The sequence below is a fragment of the Mauremys mutica genome, chromosome 14 (genome assembly GCF_020497125.1).
Source record: "Mauremys mutica isolate MM-2020 ecotype Southern chromosome 14, ASM2049712v1, whole genome shotgun sequence".
NCBI classification, from domain to species: domain Eukaryota; kingdom Metazoa; phylum Chordata; order Testudines; family Geoemydidae; genus Mauremys; species Mauremys mutica.
This window is the reverse complement of record NC_059085.1, coordinates 34,059,363-34,086,018: the sequence shown is the minus strand read 5'-3', so window position 1 is coordinate 34,086,018 and position 26,656 is coordinate 34,059,363. Positions and strand designations below refer to the sequence as shown.

General features: G+C 43.5%; 1 protein-coding gene across 6 annotated transcripts in view; it reads right to left on the bottom strand.

Moving 5' to 3' along the window:
* LOC123349425 overlaps window positions 1–26,656 on the bottom strand; it is a 55,429-nt gene that overhangs the window by 17,799 nt on the left and 10,974 nt on the right. For 4 of the 6 annotated variants that reach the window (XM_044987485.1, XM_044987482.1, XM_044987483.1 and 1 more), the window contains 2 exons: window positions 9,500–9,676; window positions 1,465–1,671 (listed from right to left, as the gene is read on the bottom strand). In XM_044987485.1, coding sequence (XP_044843420.1) covers window positions 1,465–1,671; window positions 9,500–9,676 — 384 coding nt within the window. The other 2 variants (XM_044987481.1, XM_044987479.1) reach the window with 2 other exon arrangements.

The following is a 26,656-nucleotide window of genomic DNA, read 5'->3' as shown; positions in this document are numbered from 1 at the left end:
ACACATGAAAATATCAACATTGAATATTTCTGAAGAGCTGTAGTCTCTGGCAGCCTCACAGAGAAGCAGCTCTGATGGATCCCAAACCTTAGCTGACTTAGGGTATATCTACACTGCAGCTGGGAGCATGCCTCCCAGCCCACATAGACACACACGCTAGTTCTACTTGAGCCACCATGCTAAGCATAGCATTATGGATGTTGGGTACAGGTGGTGGTGCAATCTAGCCTTTAGAGCAGAGGTGGGCAAACCAGAGCCCACGGGCCACATCCATAGCCCGCAGGACCCTCCTGCCCAGCCCCTGAGCTCTCAGCCCCTCCCCTGCTGTTCCCCTTCCCCCACAGCCTCAGCTCACTGCGCCACTGGCACAACGCTCTGGGTGGTGGGGCTGCGAGCTCCTGGGGCTGCGCAGCTGCAGAGCCACGGCCTGACCCAGTCTCTGTGCTGCGCGGTGGCGTGGCTGGCTCCAGCCGGGTGGCATGGTGCTCCAGGCAGCATGGTAAGGGAGCACTGGAGTTCAGAGTGGTGGTCAGGGTGTGGGGATGTGGATAGGGGTTGGGGCGGTCAGAGGGCGGGGAACATGGGGGCATGGGTCCCGGTGGGGGCAGTCAGGAAGGAGAGCAGGAGTTGGATGGGGAAGCAGGGGGCAGTGAGGGGCAGAGGGTCTGGGGGAGGCCAGGGAGAAGGGGTGGTTGGATGGGGCAGAGGTCCTGGGGGGCAGTCAGGAATGAGAGGAGGTGTTGGATGGGGCGGCAGAGGACAGTCAGGGGCAGGGGGTCTGGAGGCAGTCAGGGGACAGGGAGGGGGGGGTGGATGGGGCAGGAGTCTCAGGGGGGCCGTCAGGGGGAAAGAAGCAGGGGGAGGTCAGATAGGGAGCATTGGCCAGGCCATGCCTGGCAGTTTGGGGAGGCACAGCCTCCCCTAACCAGCCCTCCATACAGTTTTGGAAACCCGATGTGGTCCTCAGGCCAAAAAGTTTGCCTGCCCCTGCTTTAGAGTACAAGCCAGCCTGCTCCCCTGGGGTCCTTGTTCAGGTGGCTAGCCCATGCCACAATGTTCACGCTGCTATTTTGGGCATGCTAGAGCAGAGCTTGCATGTGTCTGACTACCTTGACTAGGAGGCACATTCCCAGCTGCAGTGTAGGCATACCTTAGGTACCCAGGTCTAGATTGTTTCCCATATAGCTCATGAGAAAGAAGCAGCTTTAACCGAGTGTCCAGTCTTTGCGACTGAAACCTCCACTCTTTATATAGTGGCTCAAGCCAAGAATGTGTGCATCCGATCATAGGTTTTGGGCCAATTTTCTGCAACTGAACTAAACTCCAGTTGACATAAATAAAAGTTTTGCTTGAATAAGGGCTGAATAATTTTGCTTGGTGTTACCAAATTTAAAACATTGAAAAATAATTCTCTTCTCAAAGAGTTTCCTGGCCCTTTGAAAAGCGATAGTTCTGAATACTCACTGAGGAATTGAGAGTATGCCGTAGAAATCTAACAACTTTGGAATCAGAAGCTGGACATGCCAAAGCCATGTATCGATTACGGAATGTCCCATAGATTTTCAGATGAAATCCTGGCTTCAGAGATTCCTTACCCATGGAAGATATATCCATTCCATAAGCAGAGAGATCAAAATATAGACTGTGAGCACGGATCTCTGGAGTTGGCACCTATAAAGTGCAAAAAAAGGGAAAAATAATTAAGGGCTAATCTGACTAATGTATTCATTTCATGGATTCCACCGGATGACCCTCATATGGGATGCCTTGCAATGAATTAAATATTTAGAGAGTGAGGTTTTGTTTCCAGATAAGAAGAATTCAGAAAGTTACCCCATGCATTTGCATTGCCATTTCATTTCCTTCCTGTGTTGTTCTAGATCAGGGATCGGCAACCTCTGGCAAACGGCTCACCAGGGTAAGCACCCAGGTGGGCCAGGACGGTTTGTTTACTTGCCGCGTCTGCAGGTTCGGCCGATCGCAGCTCCCACTGGCCGCGGTTCACCGCTCCAGGCCAATGGGGGCTGTGGGAAGCGGCGCAGGCCAAGGGATGCCAGAGGTTGCCGATCCCTGTTCTAGATGATTTTTCTTCATACTGAAGGCTGAGAAAAGAACCCATCTGGGATACTAGTATATCGTGTTTTCAGCTCAGTGAAATTGCACTAAGAACTCTAAAAGCAAACTGCCTTTTCCATAGGAACATAGCATGGTCCAGTGGACTGGGCACTGATTCAGTCATGAGATCAAGGAACTTGATTCTACTCGTGATTCTGACATTGCCTTGTTGTGTGATCTTGTGTGGGCCATGAAACCCTTGTGCCTCAGTTTCCCCATCTGTTAGTGGGAATAATGATACTTTATTCTTTTGTAAAATGCTTGGAAAGTTACACGTAAGGGCAAAGTATTCTTAGAGAATAATTTTTTCAATAAGGCTGTGGGGGTGGTACTTTTGTGTTATTAGAAATTAACTGCCTCAGAAAAGGAAAAATCTCTCAACTTCATTTTATATGATGTAAATTGTGACATTTTTAATTAACTGAACATGTTATAATTTATAAGGCAGACAGTTATTTGAACCTGCCCAGGCACTTTTGCTGGTGTCAGAATTCTTAGGGGAAAAAAAAGAGAGACCATAAAATTCCAACATGACTTGTGTCTGTTTGTAATTTACAATTGCCACATCTTATACTATACATGTACAGGAAATTAATTTCACATTCAAAGACAAATCCATTGATCTGCAGGACCCAGATACATTACAATTTGTCCCACATAATAATGCAAAGAAAAAAAGTTCTGGTTGTTAAGACTATTGTGACTTGAGATTGTTCAATAGAGCCAGTTTTGTCAAATAGCCAGTCTTTGTTCCATATATTTCAGCTTGTTACTACAGCACCAAATTCTTCAGGCTTTACTCACAAGTGTAAAGTATTTGTTAAGGTGGGTAAGTAAAGGCTGATGTAGTCTGCTCCAGCTCAGTGTGGTCAAACCATGGTATGGGCTAGTGAGAGGAGAACTGGGGACCAGAGCATGGCTTTCTTTCAGCCTCTCTGGAGCTATCCAGCTATGGAGCCTCCCAATATGTTCCACCCTCTCCTGGGCACCCCTGTTAAGGTCTGCCCCATTCTAGCACTATAGAAACATTAGAGATAAATCCCTGTATTATATATATCTATATCTTCTCAGCACTTGTCTTACACATGAAATATCACCATAACCCTCCCTCACCAAAAAGAAAGTTGGAAAAGGCTTGAGGTCAAATCCTTCCCTCCAGTCTATAGTTCTCTACTGATGTCTAGTGCTTGTGACAGGCGTGCAGAATAGGAAGTGCAGAGGACTTCAATGAACTACTCATGTTCTTAAATGAGTGTGTAAATGAGTGCAGGTCATTTCACAAGCCAGATGTATCAAACAATAATGGCTTCCAGTCACTACCAATTGTATTGGACAGGAATCTGTTACCTAAAGATTAAATTAGGGCTGTTGATTAATCCCAGTTAACTTACACGATTAGCTAAAAAATATATCATGAATAAAAAAATTAATCGCAATTAACCACACTGTTAAACAATAAAGTACCAATTGAAATTTACTAATATTTTTGGATGTTTTTCTACATTTTCAAATATATCTTTCAATTATAACACAGAATACAAAGCGTACTGTGCTCCCTTTATATTATTTTTATTACAAATATTTGCACTCTAAAAATGATAAACAAAAGAAATAGTATTTTTCAATTCACCTCATGCAAGTACTGTCATGCAATGTCTTTATCATGAAAGTGCAATTTACAAATGTAGGCTTTTTTGTTACATAACTGCACTCAAAAACAAAACAATGTAAAACTTCAGAGCCTGCAAGTCCACTCAGTCCTACATCTTGTTCAGCAAATCGCTAAGGTAAACAAACTTGTTTACATTTATAGGAGATAATGCTGCCCTCTTATTTACAATGTCACCAGAAAGTGAGAACAGGCATTTGCATAGCACTTTTGCAGCCGACTGTGACAGGTTGGATCACAGAAACCCCCTTGGGGCTGCCAACTGATGTGCCAAGACTAATTCTGCCCCTGCTTTCCTGCCCTGGCAACTTAGGACTTCAGTGCCCTGCCTGGTTTGAGCCAGACCTGCTAGCCTGCTGCAAACCCAGACCCAGGGTCTGAACCACGTCCCCTAACAGCTGTAGGCTTAACTGAAAGCAACTTACAGAAGTGTTCCTGTCTTTAACACTCAGATGTCCAACTCCCACTGGGGTCCAAGGCCCAAATAAATCCATCTTACTCATAAATTGTTCGCCCTCTATAACACTGATAGAGAGATATGCACAGCTGTTTGCCCCTACCCCCAGGTATTAATACATACTCTGAGTTAATTAATAAGTAAAGGGGTGATTTTATTAAATACAGAAAGTAGAATTTAAGTGGTTCCAAGTAGTAACAGAGAGAACAAAGTGAATTACCAAGGGAAATAAAATAGAACACACAAATCTAAGCCTAATACAGTAATACAACTGAATAGAGATAAAAATCTCACCCTGAGAGATGTTTCAATAAGTCTCTTTCACAGACTGGACGTCTTCCTAGTCTGGTCACAGTACTTTCCCCTGGTACAGCCCTTGTTCCAGCTCAGGTGGTAGCCAGGTGATTCCTCATGATGGCTTCCCCTTTGTTCTGTTCCACCCATTTACAGACCTTTTGCATAAGGCAGGAATCCTTTGTCCCTCTCTGGGTTCCCACCCACTCCTTCTAAGTGGAAAAGCACCAGGTTAAAGACGGATTCCAGTTCAGGCGACATGATCGCATGCCAGCACACACATATAGGGAGACTTGCAAGTAAAACAGAGCCATCTGCAGACAATTGTCCTGGCTAATGGGAGTCATCAAGATTCCAAACCACCATTAATGGCCCACACTTTGCATAATTACAACAGGCCCTCAGAGTTATATTTCATATTTCTAGTTTCAGATAGAAGAGTGGTACATTTATACAGATAGGATGACCACACTCAGTAGATTATAAGCTTTGTAATGATACCTTACAAGAGACCTTTTGCATGAAGCATATTCCAGTTACATTATATTTAAACTCATTAGCATATTTTCATAAAATCATACAGAGTGCAACATCACACCGACATTGCAAGGTATTTATGTGCCAGATATCCTAAACATTCATATGCCCCTTCATGCTTCAGCCACCATTCCATGCTGCTTCCAAGCAGATGCCGCTTGTTAAATAAATAATGCGTTAGTTAAATTTGTGACTGAACTCCTTGGGGGAGAATTGTATGTCCCCTGCTGTTTTACCCGCATTCTGCCATATATTTCATGTTTTAGCAGTCTCGGATGGTGACCTGGCACATGTTGTTCATTTTAAGAACACTTTCACAGCAGATTTGACAAATACAAAGAAGGTACCAATGTGAGATTTCTAAAAATAGCTACAGCACTCAACCCAAGGTTTAAGAATCTGAAGTGCCTTCTAAATATCTGAGAGGGATGAGGTGTGGAGCATGCTTTCAGATGTCTTAAAAGAGCAACACTCTGATGCAGAAACTACAGAACCCAAACCAACAAAAAAGACCTGCTGGTGGCATCTGACTCAGATAATGAAGATGAAAATGCATCAGTCCACACTACTTTGGATTGTTATTGAGCAGAAGCCATCAGCAGCATGGATGCATGTCCCCTGGAATGGTGGTTGAAGCATGAAGGGAGATATGAATCTTTAGTGCATCTGGCACATAAATATCTTGCGACGCTGGCTACAACAGTGCCATGAGAACACCTGTTCTCACTTTCAGGTGACATTGTAAACAAGGAGCAGGCAGGATTATCTCCTGCAAATGTAAACAAACTTGTTTGAGTGATTGGCTGAACAAGAAGTAGGACTGAATGGACTTGCAGGCTCTAAAATTTTACATTGTTTTATTTTTGAATGCAGGTTTTATTTGTACATAAGTCTACATTTGTAAGTTCATCTTCCATGATAAAGAGATTGCACTACAGTACTTGTATTAGGTGAATTGAAAAATACTATTTCTTTTGTTTTTTTACAATGCAAATATTTGTAAATCAAAAATAAATATAAAGTCAGTTCTGTACACTTTGTATTCTGTGTTGTAATTGATTATATATAGATATATATCAATTTTTGGATGTTTTCTACATTTTCAAATATATATATGTGTGATATTTGTTACTATATGGCAAAATAACATTGATTAGGGCTGTCAAACGATTAAAAAAATTAATTGTGATTAATCACACTGTTAATAATAGAATCCATTTATTTAAATATTTTTGGATGTTTTCTACATTTTCAAATTTATTTATTAATTTTTTTAATCATTTGACAGCCCTAATCAATTTTATTTTGCCATATAGTAACCAATATCACACTGGATTAAAGTAATATAAAACAGATATTAGATTAAAATCATGGTATATTTCCTGATATTGAGTCTTCTGTTTCAGAATAGAATAATAGGTGCTAAATACAAAAGAAGAAAAACAAATTGTATGCTCTTTGTGGCAGTATGTGTGAGGACCACCTTGCATTTTGCAGATGCTACCATAATGCAAACAAATAGGTCAACTTACAGAGTCCCTCCTTGGTTTCTTTTTTGGTACTAAAACATTCCAGCAGCTCTGGGAGCAGCCCAGAGACATTTTGGTAGTATGCTTAAAATACTAGTTATTCCCGCACACATACAGCCTGATTTTCAGAGATGCTGAGCACTGCAAACTCTCTTCAAAGTAAATGGGCACTTGGCACATCTGAAAATAAGGCCCATACAATATTTGTAAGGTGATGGAAAAGTAACAAAAAAATGCCTGTGAGGATTAAAGTTCTTGTGATTTATGAGTGTGCTTGGAAGGAGTCAATTTTTGTTAGTTGGTAAACTAACACACAAACAGCTGAAAAAAAGATTTCCATCGATAATAATTGAAGTTTACAGACAGGCAGAGTAAAAATATTGCTGCTTGAGAACTTGGAGTTTGATTTAAGGATATTCACCGTATATACTCGTTCATAAGCCAAATATTTTTGATTAAAACGTGACACACCAAAGAGTGGGGGTCAGCTTATAAACGAGTCTACACCAAAATTTGATGATTTTAAACTCTATGGAATCATTGAATTGACTATCTAATACACTGTTGTTTTGTTTACCTGGAGTGTCTGCAGGAATGGAGCCCTCAGCTCCCTGTGGTCACGGTTCACCGTTCTAAGCCAATGGGAGCAGCGGGAATGGCGAATCACGGCCACAGGGAGCTGAGGGGCTCCATGCCTGCAGACACTCCAAGTAAACAAAACATTTCAACCCGCCAGCGGCTTACCCTGACGGGCCGGGAGCCAAAGTTTTCCAACCCCTGAAATATAGGGTCAGCTTATGAAAGCGTCATACAGTTTTTGCTACTTTTACCTATCCATTTTGGGGGGTCTGCTTATGAACGAACGAGCTAATGAACGAGTATTTACAGTACTTTGTATAGTTCGACATGTGATGACATCTTTCAAAACTGGGTGACTGGGCAACAAAATGGCAGATGAAATTTAATGTTGATAAATGCAAACTGATGCACATTGGAAAGCATACTCCCAACTATACATATAAAATGATGGAGTCTAAATTAGCTGTTACCACTCTCAAGAAAGAGATATTGGAGTCATTGTGGATAGTTCTCTGAAAACATCCCCTCAGTGTGCAGTGGCAGTCAAAAAAGCGAACAGAATGCTGGGAATAATTAAGAAAGGGATAGATAATAAGACAGAAAATATCATGTTGCCTCTATATAAATCCATGGTATGCCCACATCTTAAATACTGTGTGCAGATGTGGCCGCCCCATCTCAAAAAAAGATATATTGGACTTGGAAAAGGTTCAGAAAAGGGAAACAAAAATGATTAGGGGTATGGAACAGTTTTCGTTTAAGGAGAGATTAATAAGACTGGGACTTTTCAGCTTGGAAAAGAGACGGCTAAGAGGAGATATGATTGAGGTCTATAAAATCATGACTGGTGTAGAGAAAGTGTTGTTTACTACTTCTCATAACACAAGAACTGGGGTCACCAAATGAAATTGGTGGTCATTTGGGGTCACCAAATGAAATTAATAGGCAGCATGTTTAAAACAAATAAAAGGAAGTATTTCTTCACACACCGCACAGTCAACCTGTGGAACTCCTTGCCGGAGGATGTTGTGAAGGTCAAGACCATAACAGGGTTCAAAAAAGAACTAAATTAATGGAGGGTAGGTAGCCAGAATGGGCAGGGATGGTGTCCCTAGCGTCTGTTTGTCAGAAGCTAGGCATGAGCGACAGGGATGGATTACTTGATGATTACCTGTTCTGTTCATTCCCTCTGGGGTACCTGGCACTGGCCACTGTCAGAAGACAGGATACTGGGCTAGACAGACCTTTGGTCTGACCCAGTAGGGCCATTCTTATGAGGTTGACAATTTGTGTTTGTATAGTTATAAAGCTTTATTTCTTTTAACTCTCAATGTCTGACATTAAATAATTATTGTCTCACTCCACACATTTGACCCCACCAGAATTTCTCACAACTGTGAAAATGTATATAGGTAGAAATTAAAAAATACTTAAAAACAAACATTGGTATTTATTGCAATTATAAAAGAACTGAATTATGCCCAGCCTATTTATGAGCTTTCTTCTCAAGAGTCTTTGTCCCTGGATAATGAACAGCATCTCCTGAGCCTTGCATAAAGCTTGACATTTCCCTTGCTATTCATTCATGGCTTGTTTTTTTCCTTTCAAAGGATGACGGGATTAGCACAGCAATACTAATAAGCAATCCATGGAAAAGGCAACTGGCATAGTGTGCAATTCATCTATTCTTGTCATCTTCCCTTAATATTCTAGCAGTCAAACTATCCACTGCACATGGTAATCATTTCCTCTAATCAGTTGTTCCTTTATGTAGTCTTGTTCAGCCCTATTTACTGTATTTGCCAAGAAAGTTGAATATGAAGCTGTTGGGGTTGTCTATTTTTCTTAACATTGAGAACAAATTAATTTGAACTCAGGCGACAAAATAATAGTAACATTCGTAACCTTACATAAGGTATTGATGAAGTAAGAAATGATTAATATACATGTTTTAAGAAATTGTTATTCAGTTGTTACAGGGCCCAACTGGTCAATAAGTTGCTTATAACCATAAGATCTTCTACCGATGTACTTAGAGCGATCTACAACACATACTCCTCATGTGTCTGTAACATGTTTAGGACATCTATTAATAATTTACCCACCCTTTATAAAGCCTTTTAAAACGTACCCCAGAATATAAAGCATCACCTATTTAACTCAGTGGGAAAAATAATTTGCAAGCAAACTCTAGGTGAGTAAGGAAATGTTACATGACAGCATAAAAGCCCTTAAATCCCCACCTTATTTCTATAGTATAGAGCATCATACAGCAGACGGGAGTAAACAACTGATAACAATGAGTGTTCTTCTCATTACCTGTCTCTGATCACGCCTCTCAATAGCTGCATTTGCTCCATAACCATTACAGGATTCCACAATGTAATCTGGACTGATTCCAAGAACTGAGCTTGATTCTCCGCAGGATCCATCTGCTATCACAATTATTTGTGGCCACTCAGAGGCTAAACTCTTCCTTATAAAGTCATCTGAGAACTGAAAGAAAAGGAGAGTTGACCGTGAATGTTATATGTCAACCTATTACAGTAAAACACAGACTTTAGCGTGTTGATCTCCTCTAAAAAGCAAACAATGTGAAAAAAATCCCACCTCATTCATAGAATCATAGAATATCAGGGTTGGAAGAGACCTCAGGAGGTCATCTAGTCCAACTCCCTGCTACAAAGCAGGACCAATCTCCAACTAAATCATCCCAGCCAGGGCTTTGTCAAGCCTGACCTTAAAAACCTCTAAGGAAGGAGATTCCACCACCTCCCTAGATAACCCATTCCAGTGCTTCACCACCCTCCTAGTGAAAAAGTTTTTCCTAATATCCAACCTAAACCTCCTCCACTGCAACTTGAGACCATTACTCCTTGTTCTGTCATCTGCTACCACTGAGAACAGTCTAGATCCATCCTCTTTGGAACCCCCTTTCAGGTAGTTGAAAGCAGCTATCAAATCCCCCCTCATTCTTCTCTTCGGCAGACTAAACAATCCCAGTTCCCTCAGCCTCTCCTCATAAGTCATGTGCTCCAGCCCTCCAATCATTTTTGTTGCCCTCCGCTCTTGGACTCTTTCCAATTTTTCCACATCCTTCTTGTAGTGTGGGGCCCAAAACTGGACACACTACTCCAGATGAGGCCTCACCAATGTCAAATAGAGGGGAATGATCATGTCCCCTGATCTGCTGGCAATGCCCCTACTTATCCAGCCCAAAATGCCATTAGCCTTCTTGGCAACTAGGGCACACTGATGACTCATATCCAGCTTCTTGTCCACTGTAACTTCTAGGCCCTTTTCTGCAGAACTGCTGCCTAGCCATTCGGTCCCTAGTCTGTAGCAGTGCATTGGGATTCTTCCATCCTAAGTGCAGGACTCTGTATTTGTCCTTGTTGAACTTCATCAGATTTCTTTTGGCCCAATCCTCTAATTTGTCTAGGTCCTTCTGTATTCTATCCCTACCCTCCAGCGTATCTACCACTCCTCCCAGTTTAGTGTCATCTACAAACTTGCTGAGGGTGCAGTCCACACCATCCTCCAGATCATTGATGAAGATATTGAAAAAAAAAAATGGCCCCAGGACTGACCCTTGGGGCACTCCACTTGATACCGGCTGCCAACTAGACATGGAGCCATTGATCACTACCCATTGAGCCCAACGATCTAGCCAGCTTTCTAGTCCATTCATCCAGCCCATACTTCTTTAACTTGCCAGCAAGATTACTTTGGGAGACAAAAGCTTTGCTAAAGTCAAGGAATAACACATCCACCACTTCCCCTCATCTACAGAGCCAGTTATCTCCTCACAGAAGGCAATTAGTTTAGTCAGGCATGACTTGCCCTTGGTGAATCCATGCTGACTGTTCCTGATCACTTTCCTCTCCTCTAAGTGCTTCAGAATTGATTCCTTGAGGACCTGCTCCATGATTCAATTGATCTGTTTCACAGCTCCCTACCCTGAACTGTTCTGGACATAGATAAGCCAGTCCCAAGAACTTGGTCCAAGGACCCAGTCCAATTATTCCAGATTTATAACTGGGTAAATGTCAGCAAAAAATTGGTCTTCATCTAGCCCAGCAGCACTCCTTACATTATCAAAGATAAATGATCAGTGAGGCACAACACTGGCAGCAGACAGACACAGCTCTGGCATATGGTACTTTTTGCAACCATCAAATTTCCCAGACCTGGCTTGTACTAAGGGAGTAGCCTATGCACATGGAGTTTTGGTTCCACTCTGAGGTCAGTGGTTTACCTCCAGCATCTAGTAAAGTGATTACTAAATGCTGGGAAGATCACCTGCAACAGCTAAGTCAAAAAATGTAGACCAAATCTTAATCAGATCTACTGTTATAATGCAGAGGAAAAGCATATTACATTCCTATAATTTGGCCCCAGAGATGTAACCACAAAATAGTAACACTTCACATTTCTTGATAGACTTCCACCATGCATCCGATGAAGTGGGTATTCACCCACAAAAGCTCATGCTCCAATACGTCTGTTAGTCTATAAGGTGCCACAGGACTCTTTGCTGCTTTTACTTCCACCAGAGAATCGCAAAATTCTTCAGCAGCATTAATTAAATTTATAATCTCATAACACACTTGTGGAACAGCTAAGAGTTGTTGTCCCCATATTACTGATGAAGAAACAGTCAGAGAGAGATTAGAAGCCAGAATCTGATCTCATTTACAGCATGTAAATCCAGAATAATTCCAATGAGAACCTTGTGCAGGATTATTACAAATAAAAGGAAGTTCTTCTTCACACAGCATACAGTCAACTTGTGGAACTCCTTGCCTGATGAGGTTGTGAAGGCCAAGACTATAAAAGGGTATAAAAGAGGACTGGATAAATTCCTGGAGGTTAAGTCCATTAATTGCTATTAGCCAGGATGGGTAAGGAATGGTGTCCCTAGCCTCTGTTTGTCAGAGGGTGATGATGGATGGCAGGAGAGAAATCACTTGATCATTACGTGTTAGCAGGTAGTTAGCAGGTAGCAAGTGCGAGGCCCAATTCGAACAGTTTCGACGGGGCCCCAGCAAGGATGACTTAAAAAAAAAAAACCACATAAAAAACCACATGGGGCTTGTACTCACCGGGCGGTGCTCCAAGTCTTCGGTGCCACTTCGGCGGTGGATCCTTCACTCGCTCCGGGTGTTCGGCAGCACTGAAGGACCTGCCACCGAAGAGTGCTGCCGAAGACCCGGAGCGAGTGAAGGACCCGTCGCCGAAGTGCCACCAAAGACCCGGAGCGCTGCCGGGTGAGTAAAAACTAAAAAGGCGCCTCTAGCCAGGGAAGGGATTCTCACTGGGTGCGGGGCCCTCTTAGGCGCGGGGCCCGATTCGGGGGAATTGGTGGAATAGGCCTAAAGCCAGCCCTGCCTGTTAGGTTCATTCCCTCTGGGGCACCTGGCATTGGCCACTGTCGGTAGATAGAATAGTGGGCTGGATGGACCTTTGGTCTGACCCAGTACGGCCATTCTTATGATTGTGGGACCCTTGTTACATGAACTGACGTCTAAACAGAGTGTTCATGTTATTAACTATGCATGGCAGATTAAATGGAATGTAGGAAGTGGCCTAAGGGGTTTTTAGAGCTGCCCTTCAAACAAATTTTGTAATGATCAAACTCAGCGACAACAGTTGTTCCCAAACAATATTCTCATCAAACATACATTGTAAATGGCAAAGTACACTCTAAATGGTAGAATTAATGTGTCAGATGGTTTTGCAACTATTTCTGAGCACTCACTGCTCTAGTTCACCTGAAATTGTAAGCATTTCTTTATTGATAGTCAGATATTTCATATATGATATAAGGTAGCTGTGGCAACATCTGATGTAATAGCATTAACAGTTGTACCTATCAATTAAAACTGTTCTTATTTGAAACTCTTAGCTTGTGTTTTAAAGAGATTAATAACAGAAAAAAATGTTTTTTAGAATGTTGTGAAATGAAAAACAAAAAAAAACCAACAACAAACAATTTTGAAAGATTTATAAATTCACAAGTGAGAGCGAAACGGAGGTAAAAATAACCTGGGTTATGCAGGAGGTCATATTAGATCATCAGAATAGTCTCTTTAACATAACCAAATTACACCAATAGAATTTACAGAACTGATTATGATTTACACTTTAACGCATTATCATGAATAAAATAGAGGAACGTGTCCAATATAATGGGAAAACATTCAGCCTTGGCATAACTCCAGAATCCCTGGAGTTCACTATACACAAATTCGACCCTGAAAGGGGACATATTCAACCACTTTGCTTTTGCATCTATATTTTAGCCCATCCATTATTTAATACTTATACTGCTGCATCACATCTTTCTGTTCACTTAGGGCTAGATGGTGTAACCCCTACTCATTCTAGTGACCACCTATCTGTATAAGTAGTCTATTCTCTGTAGGTTGCTATACTGCAGTCATCGCCTTCCAGTAGCACATTAAGCAACATTAATAGGCAGCGGGTTTAAAACAAACAAAAGGAAGTATTTTTTCACACAACGCACAAACTGTGGAACTCTTTGCCAGATGATGTTGTGAAGGCCAAGACTGTAAACAGGGTTCAAAATACAACTAGATAAGTTCATGGAGGCTAGGTCCATCAATGGCTATTAACCGGGATGTGCAGAGATGGTGTCCCTAGCCTCTGTTTGCCAGAAGCTGGGAATAGGCAACAGAAGATGGATCACTTGAGGATTACCTGTTCTGTTCATTCCCTCTGGGGCACCTGGCATTGGCCACTGTTGGAAGACAGGATACTGGACTAGATGGACCTTTGGTCTGACCCAGGATGGTTGTTCTTATGAAAAACATATATCGTGTGTTTGTCCCCTCATCCCCTCCTTAGGGGGAGAAGAATGTGCAATGATGTATCTTGTTTTGGCAGGGTTTTCAGGGACTTTTAAATTTTGTTTAGGTTCCTTCCCCCCCCCACCCCGTTTTGCACTATGGCTTATGTAAAGCTTATGACAATGGGCACTATCTTATAATTATTGTATATTTTATGTTAGAGTTTCCAGAACATATAGTTTGCTGAAACACTCATATGGTTTGGTTTTGCTTTTTATTGGTGAGGGTGCAAACAAACTTAACTGGAAATGCCAGTTTGGCTTGAACGGTTGCTTAATTATATGGTACTGTTACTTGCTTTCACTAGTTAGATCTGATACATCTCTAATGTATACAGAATTCCAAATCAGTTAAGATGAAAGTAGCAAAAGAATCCTTGTTTGCTTTACTGTTTTTGGTTATTAAACCAGTGGTCTTATCTTTGCATTTGCCATGTTTGACCTTTTGTTCACCATAAAGCTCACATTTAAAATGTTCTATTTATATTAACTATGAAAGTGGTCAAATAAAACTCTAGAGAAACAGAGCCAGTCATCCATGAATAAACATCTCAGAAGATCGTAAAATTTGAGCCTGCATCTTTGGTTTTTATGAGTTGGAGACATTTATTGCCTAGCACTATTACTGCTACTATGGCATTATTGCTTATATAACCTTAAATTTTCCCATTAGCTTGGTTTCTGCTCTGAATTATGAAGCAACATTTTACTCTCAATTTCTACCTTTGTTGCACTGTGCGTGATTAAGGATACGATTTAGTCACGGAGGTCACAGGTTTCATGACTTTAACAAACCTCCGCGACTTCTTCAGCATTAGACCCCACCGCAACGGCTGTGGTGGGGGCTAGTGCCCCTCCCCCCCCGGGGGGGGCCCTCAGGCTTCCATCTCCTTGGCAGTCAGCCCTCCCTCCTCCCCACTGTTATTTTTACTAAATCACGGACATGTTGTGGGCTTCTGCAAATTTTTTTTTTATTGCCTGCAACCTGTCCGTGATTTTTACTAAAAACAACCGTGACAAAATCTTAACCTCATGCATGATACATATGAATTTGCATCAGAGCTGGAAGTTTGCTTTTCTTCCTTCTACTTCTCTACCACCCTAATAAAGATAAAAAATTCTAAACATATTATTAGAAACGACAGTATATGGAAGTGCCTAGAGGCCCCATTGTGCTAGCCACTATACAAACACAGTGAGAGACTCAGAGAGGGAAAGTGGCTTGCCCCAAATCACATAACAGGTCACTGGCAAAGCCAAGAATAGACTATAGGTGGTGTTGGATCCCACTCAGGGGCGGCTCTATGTATTTTGCCACCCCAAGCATGGCAGGCAGGCTGCCTTCGGCAGCGTGCCTGTGGGAGGTCCCGGGTCCCACGGATTCTGCGTTTCCGTCGCTGAGTTGCTGCCAAATCCGCGGGACCGGCGGACCTCCTGCAGGTGCGCCGCCGAAGGCTGCCTGACTGCCGCCCTCGCAGGGACCAGCAGGGCACCCCCCATGGCTTGCGGCCCCAGGCACGCGCTTGAAGCACTGGTGCCTGGAGCTGTCACTGATCCCACTTCAGTGCTGTAGTCACTGGCCATGTTCCTGTCCAAAAAACTAATAGTATAAAATGAGCAAGACTGCAAGATCAATCTAAATACATGCTGGAATATTTCAGACTATAAAATTTCTTAGCTATAATTTTGTCTATGTGCTGAATTGCATCATGAAGAAATTTTACAGCAATAGTAGTTAGCTGCCAAAACCAACTGAGCAAGTGTAATGCACCAGCCTCCCAACCCAGGTGTTTCTTTGTCACACCTAAAGGTCTTCTCCTTTTGTTCAAGAGGTAGAGACCTTGTTTGATGCTAAAGGGCCTGGGTTCTTCCCTGCATGTGTCTGTGGCCAGGGTTTGTTACATATCACTATTGTACCTGTGTATGCCCTTTTTTTCCATACAAATGCCAGAAGGCTCTACAGCGAGGGAGAGATGTACAAGAGACAAGAGGTTGGGGTCCCCCAATCTGAGAGTTTCAGTGAGATGGAGTCAATGGTACAGAGAGGCTATTTGAGACAAAAGGAATTGCAAAAGAGAAGACTCTTGGTTCAAAAGAGGCCAGATTGTGCAGAGGAATGGTTGAGGAACTCAGGACTAGATTAAAAGAAGGGGAAGGATGTGAAGAAAGGAAAGGTCCTTGAGGTAGGCTGGAGCCAGTCTACCATGGCATGTAAAAACAAAAACACATGGAGGCCTTACCTCACTCTTCTAATCAAGGAAGTATTCCAAGGAAGTGTTTACTTTCCCAGCCTCCCTTTCCCGGTAGGCTACCCTTTATACTTTAAAAATACATGTGCATCATACATGTACATTTGGTGTTCAGAACAAATAATTTCTTCTGGCACTGCTGCTTATTCCACTCTATAGATCAACTACTAGTTGATATTGGAGAATGATTTAGTGTGCCTGCACCCCTCAGTACATAAGTGTCATGCCCTTTTTGATAGCTACCTCATCTGGCAGCCGGAGGTACTCCTTAAACCAGGTCTCCAAAGAAATTGTGAATTCTAGCAACACATTAGGACCTGACTGAGAGGCATTGATTTCAATGGGAGTTGCATTTGCTCAGTACCAGACAGGATCAGGCCTATCATTTGGAAAATGTCCTGTTTGAAATCAAGCTCATCTATTATACTACAAGAAATGGAACATTATTCATGCTTAAATTTGTCCCTATTAGCTGGAAATTATCCCATGTCCGACAAACAGCCAATATTGAGAGAGTCTTCTTGTTTGTTAATATGTAGTTCTTAAAATCAAAGAGTATGCAATACTGAGTCACAGCCTCAGCTGGTGCATAGCTCTGACAACTTCAATGGAACTACATGGATTTATACCAGCCAAGATTGGACCAATTTTCTTTTCAATATGTATTCTGTTTTCATAAAGTCACAGAGTGAAGCCTTGTGCAGACATAAAATATTTTGATACATTGTATAAACACATCTAATGGGTTGGACTATCCCTCTTTAGTGAACAATATTACAGGCTATGTTTTGTGGTGAGGACTGGATGACAACAGATCGGTAATGTGATGTATACCCCGGAGCTATATTCACATCTAGGTCAGTATTGAGTTGAATTTAGCATAATCTGATAACAATTTTGTTCTCAAGCCCAGTTCCTGGATAGGTATTGAGATCACAAAGCCACTTTCACAATTGTCACCCTTGTTTACAGCCTAATAAAGGCCAAGGCTTGAATGGACATGGAGAATAAAATAGCCCCGTGTAGATGAATAATAGCCTCATCAGTGGCAGTTTCAATCACTTTCTTCAGGGCTTTCTTTTATTGATTCTTAAACAAAGGATTCCAAACAAAAACAAGCCACTCTGAACAGTAGGTTCCAATGGCCAGAGACCTGTCCAACCTCTTGGTCAGCTGGGAAGGGAAGACACACTCTTCCCCTTAGCTAGCTGCTGTCACAGCTACTTCTCTATCTTTATATCCCTATCATTTGATGACCCATGTGACAGACAGGAGTCTGGAACCCCTCATGCACTAGGACTTGTGGAGCACCTTTCTACCTGGTCACACCCTTTATCTTTACAGGTGGTCCATCCAAGGCAGGTTCAAAGTGAACTGATGCAGTGCTGTATGGAGGGAAGCTTGCATTGCCAATGCTGTCCCCCTTCTGGGTTAACTAGAGGAGGATTTCGATTTCCAAAGCTGTCACTTCAGTTCCTATAAGAAGCACAGAATTAAGTTAAAAGTTAAGAAATTAAATGACAATGTTTAAAGAAGTCAAATGAATACTTTCCCTTGCTGTTTTGAAACTGGCTCACAATTTTGCATCTCTGTCAATGTAATTGAAAAAGAATGGGGAGGATATTATTTCTCCAAAATAGGAATAGTGGAATATTGGGGCAGATCCAAAGACTGGACTGATTTCAATGAGGTTACGATCAAATGTACAGGACTTGATCCAGCAAGGCATTTGCTTAAGTTTAAGCACACGAGTAGTCTCCAATGAAGAAACAACTACCGAATGCAATGGTACTATTCACATGTTTCAATACTCTGCTTGATTAAGGCCTTAGTAAGGGACTAATAAGAGTATAGGCAAATATTGTATAGGCTAGTGCGATGCAAGCATTCCAGTTCTGTTCAATATCTTCATCAATGATTTAGATAATGTCACAGAGAGTACACTTATAAAGTTTGTGGAAGATTCCAAGCTGGGAGGGGTGGCAAGTGCTTTGGAGGATAGGATTAAAATTCAAAATTATCTGGATAAACTGGAGAAATGGTCTGAAGTAAATAAGATGAAATTCAATAAAGACAAATGCATAGTACTTCACTTAGGAAGGAACAATCAGTTGCACACATACAAAATGGGAAATGACTGCCTGGGAAAAAGTACTGCAGAAAGGGATTTGGGGGTCATAGTGGATCACAAGCTAAACATGAGTCAACAGTGTAACACTGTTGCAAAAAAGCGAACATTATTCTGGGATGCATTAGCAGGAGTATTGTAAGCAAGACACAAGAAGTAATTCTTCTGCTCTACTCCACGCTGATTAGGCCTCAACTGGAGTATTGTGTCCAGTTCTGGGCGCCACATTTCAGGAAAGATGTGGACAAATTGGAGAAAGTCCAGAGAAGAGCAACAAAAATTATTAAAGGTCTAGAAAACATGACCTATGAGGGAAGATTGAAAACATTGGGTTTGTTTAGTCTGGAGAAGAGAAGACTGAGAAGGGACATGATAATTTTAAAGTACATAAAAACTTGTTACAAGGATGAGGGAGAAAAATTGTTGTTCTTAACCTCCAAGGATAGAACAAAAAGCAATGGGCTTAAATTGCAGCAAGGGCAATTTAGGTTGGACATTAGGAAAAACTTCCTAACTTTCAGAATGGTAGAGCACTGGAATAAATTGCCTAGGGAGGTTGTGGAATCTCCATCATTGGGGATTTTTAAGAGCAGGTTGGACAAACACCTGTCAGAGATGATCTAGATAATACTTAGTCCTGCACTGAGTGCTGGGGACTGGACTAGATGACCTCTCAAGGTCTCTTCCAGTTCTATGATTCCCCACATAGCTCTGTCAATGCATTAGAATTGCATAAGCACTCCCTGCTATTTCATGTCCAGGACTCACTTTCAGCACAGATGTCTTAATGCTTGAATCCTGCTAGTGTATGTGGTGGGCTGTGCATGTGTTTAGTTTTATTTGTCCACTGGGGAGAAGAGAGGAGACCAAGCTTGTTTGAATTTAGGTCCCTGGAGCTGAATATCTTAATCCTCAATTGGGAAGGATAGATTAAACCAAAGCTAGTTCCATTGTTAAATCTGGACAATCTTTCTAAATTATGCTCACATCCAAATTGAACCTTCTGAGGTCACCCTTCAGCATATCTGTTCCCTGCTTAATTAGATGCTGGCTACAGTTTGTTTAGTGCCTTCAATCTTGATATATTTCACTCTGTTTACTTTAGCTGGCTGAGACAGATTACCCTACTAAATATATAAGATGGTAATTAGTTTAACAGCATGTTAGATTTATAGATCTGTTCAACAACAACTCATTACTGGCTAAACTAATCCTGTAATGTACACTAACTTAATTATTTCATACATGCTGAAGTAAATATAAAATGGCAGTGTGTCAATGTAACCCTTAACATGTCATCTGACTCATTACACTGGAATCAAGAAAACATATGCTGCTGGAATCTAAAAATAACATAATAGTAAAAATAAAGATTGTGTGTAATAAAATAAATTATGTCAACCTATTTTCACCCTACCAAAGAAGATACAGAACAAGTTTCAGATTCCAAGTTACTGTCTATTAACTGCAGTTCTGGTCAAACACTATAGGTCTAGCACTAAGGATGGTCTGATGGTTAAGGCTGTGACTGGGATCCACAAGATGTAGGTTTCTATTCCCTGCTCTGTCACAAACTCCATGTGTGATCTCATCAGCTCACTAATCTTTCTGTGGCCCAGTTCCTCATCTGTAAAATAGGGATAATCATCTTTCCTTTGTCTGTTTCTGTTGTAAGATCACTGGGGCAGAAACCCTGTAACTATATCTGGATGATGGGATGGATTGCACCCTTGGCAAGTTTTCAGATGACACTAAGCTGGGGGGAGAGGTAGATACGCTGGAGGGTAGGGATAGGGTCCAGGGTGACCTAGATAAATTGGAGGATTGGGTCAAAAGAAATCTGATGAGGTTCAGCAAGGACAAGTGCAGAGTCTTGCACTTAGGAAGGAAGAATCCCATGTGCTGCTACAGGCTGGGGACCGACTGGCTAAGCAGCAGTTCTGCAGAAAAGGACCTGGGGATTACAGTGGATGAGAAGCTGGATATGAGTCAGCAGTGTGCCCTTGTTGCCAAGAAGGCTAATGGCATATTGGGCTGCATTAGTGGGAGCATTGCCAGCAGATCAAGGGAAGTGATTATTCCCCTCTATTCGGCATTCATGAGGCCACATCTGGAGTATTGAGTCCAGTTTTCGGCCCCCCACTACAGAAGGAAGGATTAGCAGCCTTCAACTACCTGAAGGGGGGTTTCAAAGAGGATGGAGCTTGGTTGTTCTCAATGGTGGCAGATGACAGAACAAGGAGCAATGGTCTCAAGTTGCAGTGGGGGAAGTGTAGGTTAGATATTAGGAAACACTCCTCCATTAGGAGGGTAGTGAAGCACTGGAATGGGTTATCTAGGGAGGTGGTGGAATCTCCATCCTTAGAGGTTTTTAAGGCTGGGCTTGACAAAGCCCTGGCTGGGATGATTTAGTTTGGGTTGGTCCTGCTTTGAGCATGGGTTGGACTAGATGACCTCCTGAGATCCCTTCCCTTCTATGTAGAGCAGTTAACACAAGGTGGCCCTGGTCTCAGTTACACAACAGTAAGTCAAAAGATAAAAAGTCCTACTTTAAAATAAGTTAATCCTCCAAAATGCAGGGTGCCTGCTGGATAGTGCTAGTTGTAAGCATATCCTGCCAACAATGTTTATTTTCCCCTTCTCTTCCTGGGGACTCCGAAGTCCTGGTGTCCCTAACTCTCTCCCCCACCCCAGAAGCTTACTAGAGTAAGTCAAAAGTTTTTAAATGACAAAAAGGGTGTCAACTAAAGTAGAAATTCCATCGAAAGTCAATTTTTAACAAAATATTTGCAGGGAGTGATTGTCAAAAACAGGTCCTCCCCAAACCCAAGCAACCTCTGACCCCGCCCCAAATATTTGGAAACCAACAATTTTTGAAAATAAAATTATGAAAACCTCAAAACATTGCAAAAATATTGTTTTCCCCCAAAAAATGTGTGCACAGGAGACAGAACCATTTCCCAACGAGCTTTTCCAGAGAAGTCGTCCCACACGTCAGTGAAAGGAAGGTAGCACTCTCCACACCCAGAACATCGTTCCTCTTTCTACCTTTTTCCTTCCCATGCGCTTTGCTCTGATAAGGGAGACAAATTGCTGATGCTCCCTCCCTCCCGTTCCCGCCTTAGCAGGGGGACTGCTGCCTGCACAGCCCCTTCCCAAGGACGGGGACCCAGCACTCCAGGGGAGGTCTCTCCCCTGAGCAGTGGGCCCAGTCCGGCGAGGTGCTGCCCGCCCCCCACCGAATTCAGTGGGATCGGGCCCTCTCTGAAGCAAGTTGGCGGGGGGTGGAGGAGCCGGCAGGGACGAGTTTACTCACCAGCCCTCACGGGCTCAGTCATTGGCAAAACAGCTCCCAGTGAGACTAGTGGGTCAGGCCTAGCCCCCCCCCTCCCCCTTCTGAGGAGCCGGCGGGGAGCGGGTGTAAGTTGCCAGCCGAAGTTAGTCCCCGGGCAGAGCCAGTGCAACTCGGCGCGTCCCTGCAGCTGCAGCGCGGACTGCAGGGAGCCGGGTACTTGCCTTGGTGCCCAGCAGGATCCGGATCTCCTGCCTGTACTTCTGCTGCTCCAGGATGCTCAGCAGGTGCTCCTGGAAGACGCCGACGCGGGTGAAGAAGTGCTCGTTGTCCCAGCAGCCCTCCATGTTGTCGAAATCCACCCCGAGGGCCAGCAGGAAGCGGACGCTGCGCGGCTGCAGGGCGATCTGCTGGGGTCTGCAGAGCAGCGCTGCCCGGGAGCGCTCGTCCAGCAGCGTCAGCTTCAGCACCTTGCCCGAGCGGACAGCGACCAGCGCGGCCGTCAGCCCCACGGGGCCAGCCCCCACGATCAGCACCGAGACCCTCGCCCTCCAGTGGCGGAGCCCGTCCACACTCACCTTCACCGCCACGTACAGCAGCACGGCCAGCAGGGTGCTGAGCGCCGTGTCCAGCGCCAGGCGCTCGTACCGCGCATCCAGGCGCCCGCCTGCCTCCTCCATGCTCCCGGCGCCCGGGCGGAGGAGCGGCTCTCCCTGTCCCCCCGCTGCGCGCCCCAACCCGGGCTCCAGGGAAGCGCCAGCCCGGCGCGCACGCCCGGGCAGCGGCGGATCCTCCTGCACCTCCGCCCCGGCGGTCACTCCCGCTGCTGCACCGCTCGCCTCTGCGCCTCGGTGACTCAGTCCCTGTGGCTCCCAGCAGCAGTCTCCCCCCTCCTGTTTCCTGGTGAAATCACGGGCCCTCCTCCTCCACTAGGGAGCCAGGAGAAACACTGGAGGAGGTGCCGCCCAGTTCCCTTTTCAGCCCAGGGGTCAGTGTCTCAGGGCGGCAGGGGGTAGGCGGGGAGCTTTGGCGGAAAGTCACGCTGGATCTAGCCAGCCCTGATATTGAACAGTCAGAACCAGAGATCGGGTCCGGCAGCTTCTGCTGCGCCGGGGAACTCCAGCCTCGCCCCCACGCGTCCCGGAGCAGGAGGGCTGCTAAAGAAAAGCAGATCCAGCAGCAGGGACGCTGCCGCGTTTCGGTTCCGAGCCCTCACTTTCTACTGTCTAAATAGAGCCAGTCTAGCTTCCTCCCTTGCCGCCAGTTCTAAGACCCTGACACATCCCCGCACATTAACATTGCAAAAATCCAGATCCGGCCCTTGGCTGGATCTGGCTCCTCCCTGGCAGTTGTTGGCTCCAAAGTATACGCTCGAAAAAACACAAGTGAAACTGCTCTTCCTTCAGGGGAAAAGTCTGTAGTGCAACTTGCTGCAGTGGCAAATCTCATTGGAAAACTGCTGGTCTGGTCTGTGGACACTGCTCGATGAAGACACTTTTTCATCCTGATCCTGCAACATTTCACTGTCTAAACAGAGAAACCATATTTAGCAGTTAGGAGTGCACTCAAGAACCTAGACGCGCGTTGCAAAGCGAGGGAGTAGCAGCACCAACACGTACATACAGCACCTGGAGCCTGCGGGCTCCAACAGCTTTTTCGGTTTGTTGGTTGTTTTTTTTAACCCCCACCCCCACCCCAAACTGATCACTCGTACTCGGATTTAGGAGCAGATTCTCCATTTTGAGGGTACAACTTTGTAGCAGGGGCCAGAACACATATCAGAGTCTGGCCGGATCCAAGTAGATCCAGCAATTATCCGCCCCCCAGCGGGAGTTTCTTCTGCCATTCTGATCTGCTTTAGAAGCTTACAGGAGTCATCCATCCCAGGAGGGCCGTCTGTTTCTTTAGCCCGGGCTCAGGTGCAGATTGGTAGGGATCCTGGGGTTTTTTCTCCTTCCTTTGCAGCATGAGGCACTTGCTGGAGTGGGTGGGTGAGGGTTTGTGTTCTGCGATGTGCAGGTCAAACTAGATGAGCACAATGATCCCCTCTGGCCTTAAAGTCTATGAGTAAGAATGGAATTTTTACCTTGGGCTGGAGGATGAAAGATTCTTCCAGCCCTGGTAGGTCTGGACTTCTCTTGCCAGTTGGGCAGTCTTGCTAGTCATTGCTCGGAAGGTTTAGGATGGAATCTGGTCAGATTGGTCTCCAGCCTCAGGGCTGTGAGCAGAATGGTTGAAGAAGCAGCATGATTTTCTCCCCATCTTTTTTCCATTTAAATTTTGATCGAAGTTCTCACTGATATGTTAACATTTCAGATACTTAAACCAGCTCTATAGATGGTAAAAGAGCAGAAAAACATTTCAATTATTTTTTTCAGATTTCCCTCCCCCCTCCCCATTTTTTTTGGCCAAAACTGGAAATTGTTTAAAATGTTAACTGAAAAACTGAAACATCGACATGATGACACACTAACTGATCAGCTTTGTCCAACCCCATGAAGGGTGTGTGTCTATCAGGGTTCTTTGGCTCCACAGCCAGTGTGGTGATAGGACATTGTCTGATGCTGGTTCTTGGAAGGAGCTAATTCCTGATGATGGATTCCATCTCTGCTCTGAGAGCATTAAAATGGGTTGACACCACATGTGCCCAGAAAGAGGATAAGCAACATAATTGCAGAGACCTGTCTGCCTTTGAACAGTTCGCTGCACCTATCTGAATCCCAGTGGTTGTAGCAATTTCCCCTCTTTATATTGGTAAAAACAACTTTAAAGCAAGCTATAAACATGCTGTGTAACACCAGCCACATCCTTTAATGGTGTACGATAAATCCTTCAAACTGAGCCTATCATTTTACCTGAAGCTATTTTATCATATTTGGGATTTACTGGACCAGGCATAACCTAGCTTTTTAAAGTGGTGACCTGGGGTCTTGTTTGCTATAATTTGAAGAATAACCTTAAAACATGCTTCTACTGTGAGACGAGGCTGTGTAAAAATGGCACCTTTTTATGGAGATCCATTTGTTAGGTGGAGTCTGAAACATTTCTGCTGTCTGGGAATAAAATAGTTTGTACCTGTTAGAGGTGGCACAGCCAACACAGCTAAGCGAGTAGGAGCTGGATTGTGCTCTGGCTCACAATGGAATTGTTCATTGAGTTCCAATTGCAGCGACCAAATGGTGCCCTCACTTATAACTTTTAGTGCAACCCTGCTGAAAGCAATGGCATTGTACTCATTTAACCAGGGGCAGACTCTGGGCCCGCATTAACCAGAAAGAAAGTAGCTTGCGTTTCAAATTCCAGGTTGAGTTTGCAGAGCTGCAGTCCTCTCCTGGGAAGGAGTCCCTGCGAGCTAGAAATGACAGTGAGCCTATCCTAAAAATATAGATCTATCAAGCCTCAGCTTTAAAGCTGAATGTAGGGGGTTGTTTAATGAGCTTGTCCAGGAAGGGTGGATCTGATGCACTATTCATTTGCTAATTGTGTCACACATGAGCCCAGGCTTCATCTTCATGCAGGAGAGGGAAGGAATATTTGGGATGAAGATTAGGGATCTCCAATGTGCATTTTCATCTATCCATGTTTTTTTAATTTAGGAGCAAAGCTTCAGTGCTCCACTTATTAAATATATTCAATAGTATGGGCTACCGTTTTCATCTATGAAAGGCTTCTTAGTAACCGCACGGTCTTGTTCTTAAACATGGTATTCTTGCATCTGCTCTTTCTTCTGTACTGCATACAAACATGTCTAGATTTAACATTCAGAAAGATGCTCTCGGAAATCACATAATTAGCTCTTGCATTTATACTAATGCTTCACAAGAAGACACCCACCTCAGCATTCTTCTTTCCTCTGTAAAACATCCGTATTCAGCAAACAACATGGTTGATATATAATCAAGAAAAGCTTATTCATAGCAGAGAACCAATTACAATACACCAAAGGTGCTTAATTAGGTTTTTGCAATTCACTTATCAAACCAGACACAATGTTGTTTTGTGGTAGTTGCCTTTACAGCTGCTTGTCCCTTGCAGTCTATTTAGAAAGAGACAAAAGCCCTGTATAAAATTGGCAGAAAAGTTATTGTCCATACAAGCAAACACTTTTAAGAATTCATTAGAAGCCCCTGTTGGGCTGTCAGTATCATATTAATTGCAATAAGCAGCCTGCATTCAAGATCTGATCCAGAGACTATTGAAGTCAGTAGGAGTCTTTCCATTGCCACAGGTTTTATTTTCAAGACTATTTATTAAATCACTTAAATACCACTATAAGCCAGTCTTTAGATATACAGAATGCTAAGGGCCCAATCCTGCTCCCACTGACATCACTGGCAAAATGTCTATTGACTTTGATGGGGTCAGGATCAGGATGTAAAGAGGGTACATAGCTGCTGGGACTATGGGTGTGGGGGGGGAGGGGCGGTGCTGCAGCACTCCCTGGCTTTAAGTGGTTTTCATTATATACAGGATTTACAGTTTGGTTCAATGGCTCTCAGCACCCCCACTATACAAATTGTTCCAGCACCCCTAAGAGGGTAAGCTGTATTCAAGGGGATTACAATTTATCTAGTAGTTAGGTTTTCAGCAAGAAATTGTGCCAAATTAATTTGCACGTGAGGTCACACAAGTCTAAAACCATTTAAAACTGCATGAGGCAATCCAATGTACAGTATCTTTTTCCATTTTCCCCAACCTTGACTACTAGCCTGGTATACACTAAATTTACACTGATATAACTGTCAGTTAGAAGCATGCTCTTTTTCTGATTTAGTTATACTGTTAAGCCATGTGGATGTAGTGATATTGGTATAAGAGTTTCTTGTATTGGCATAGGATAAGCAATACTGGTTGCAAGCACTTTTATACTGAAATAAACGTATCCACGCTTGGGGGAGTTTTGGAGCTTGTAATATTTTCTAGGGGAATGCAGCAG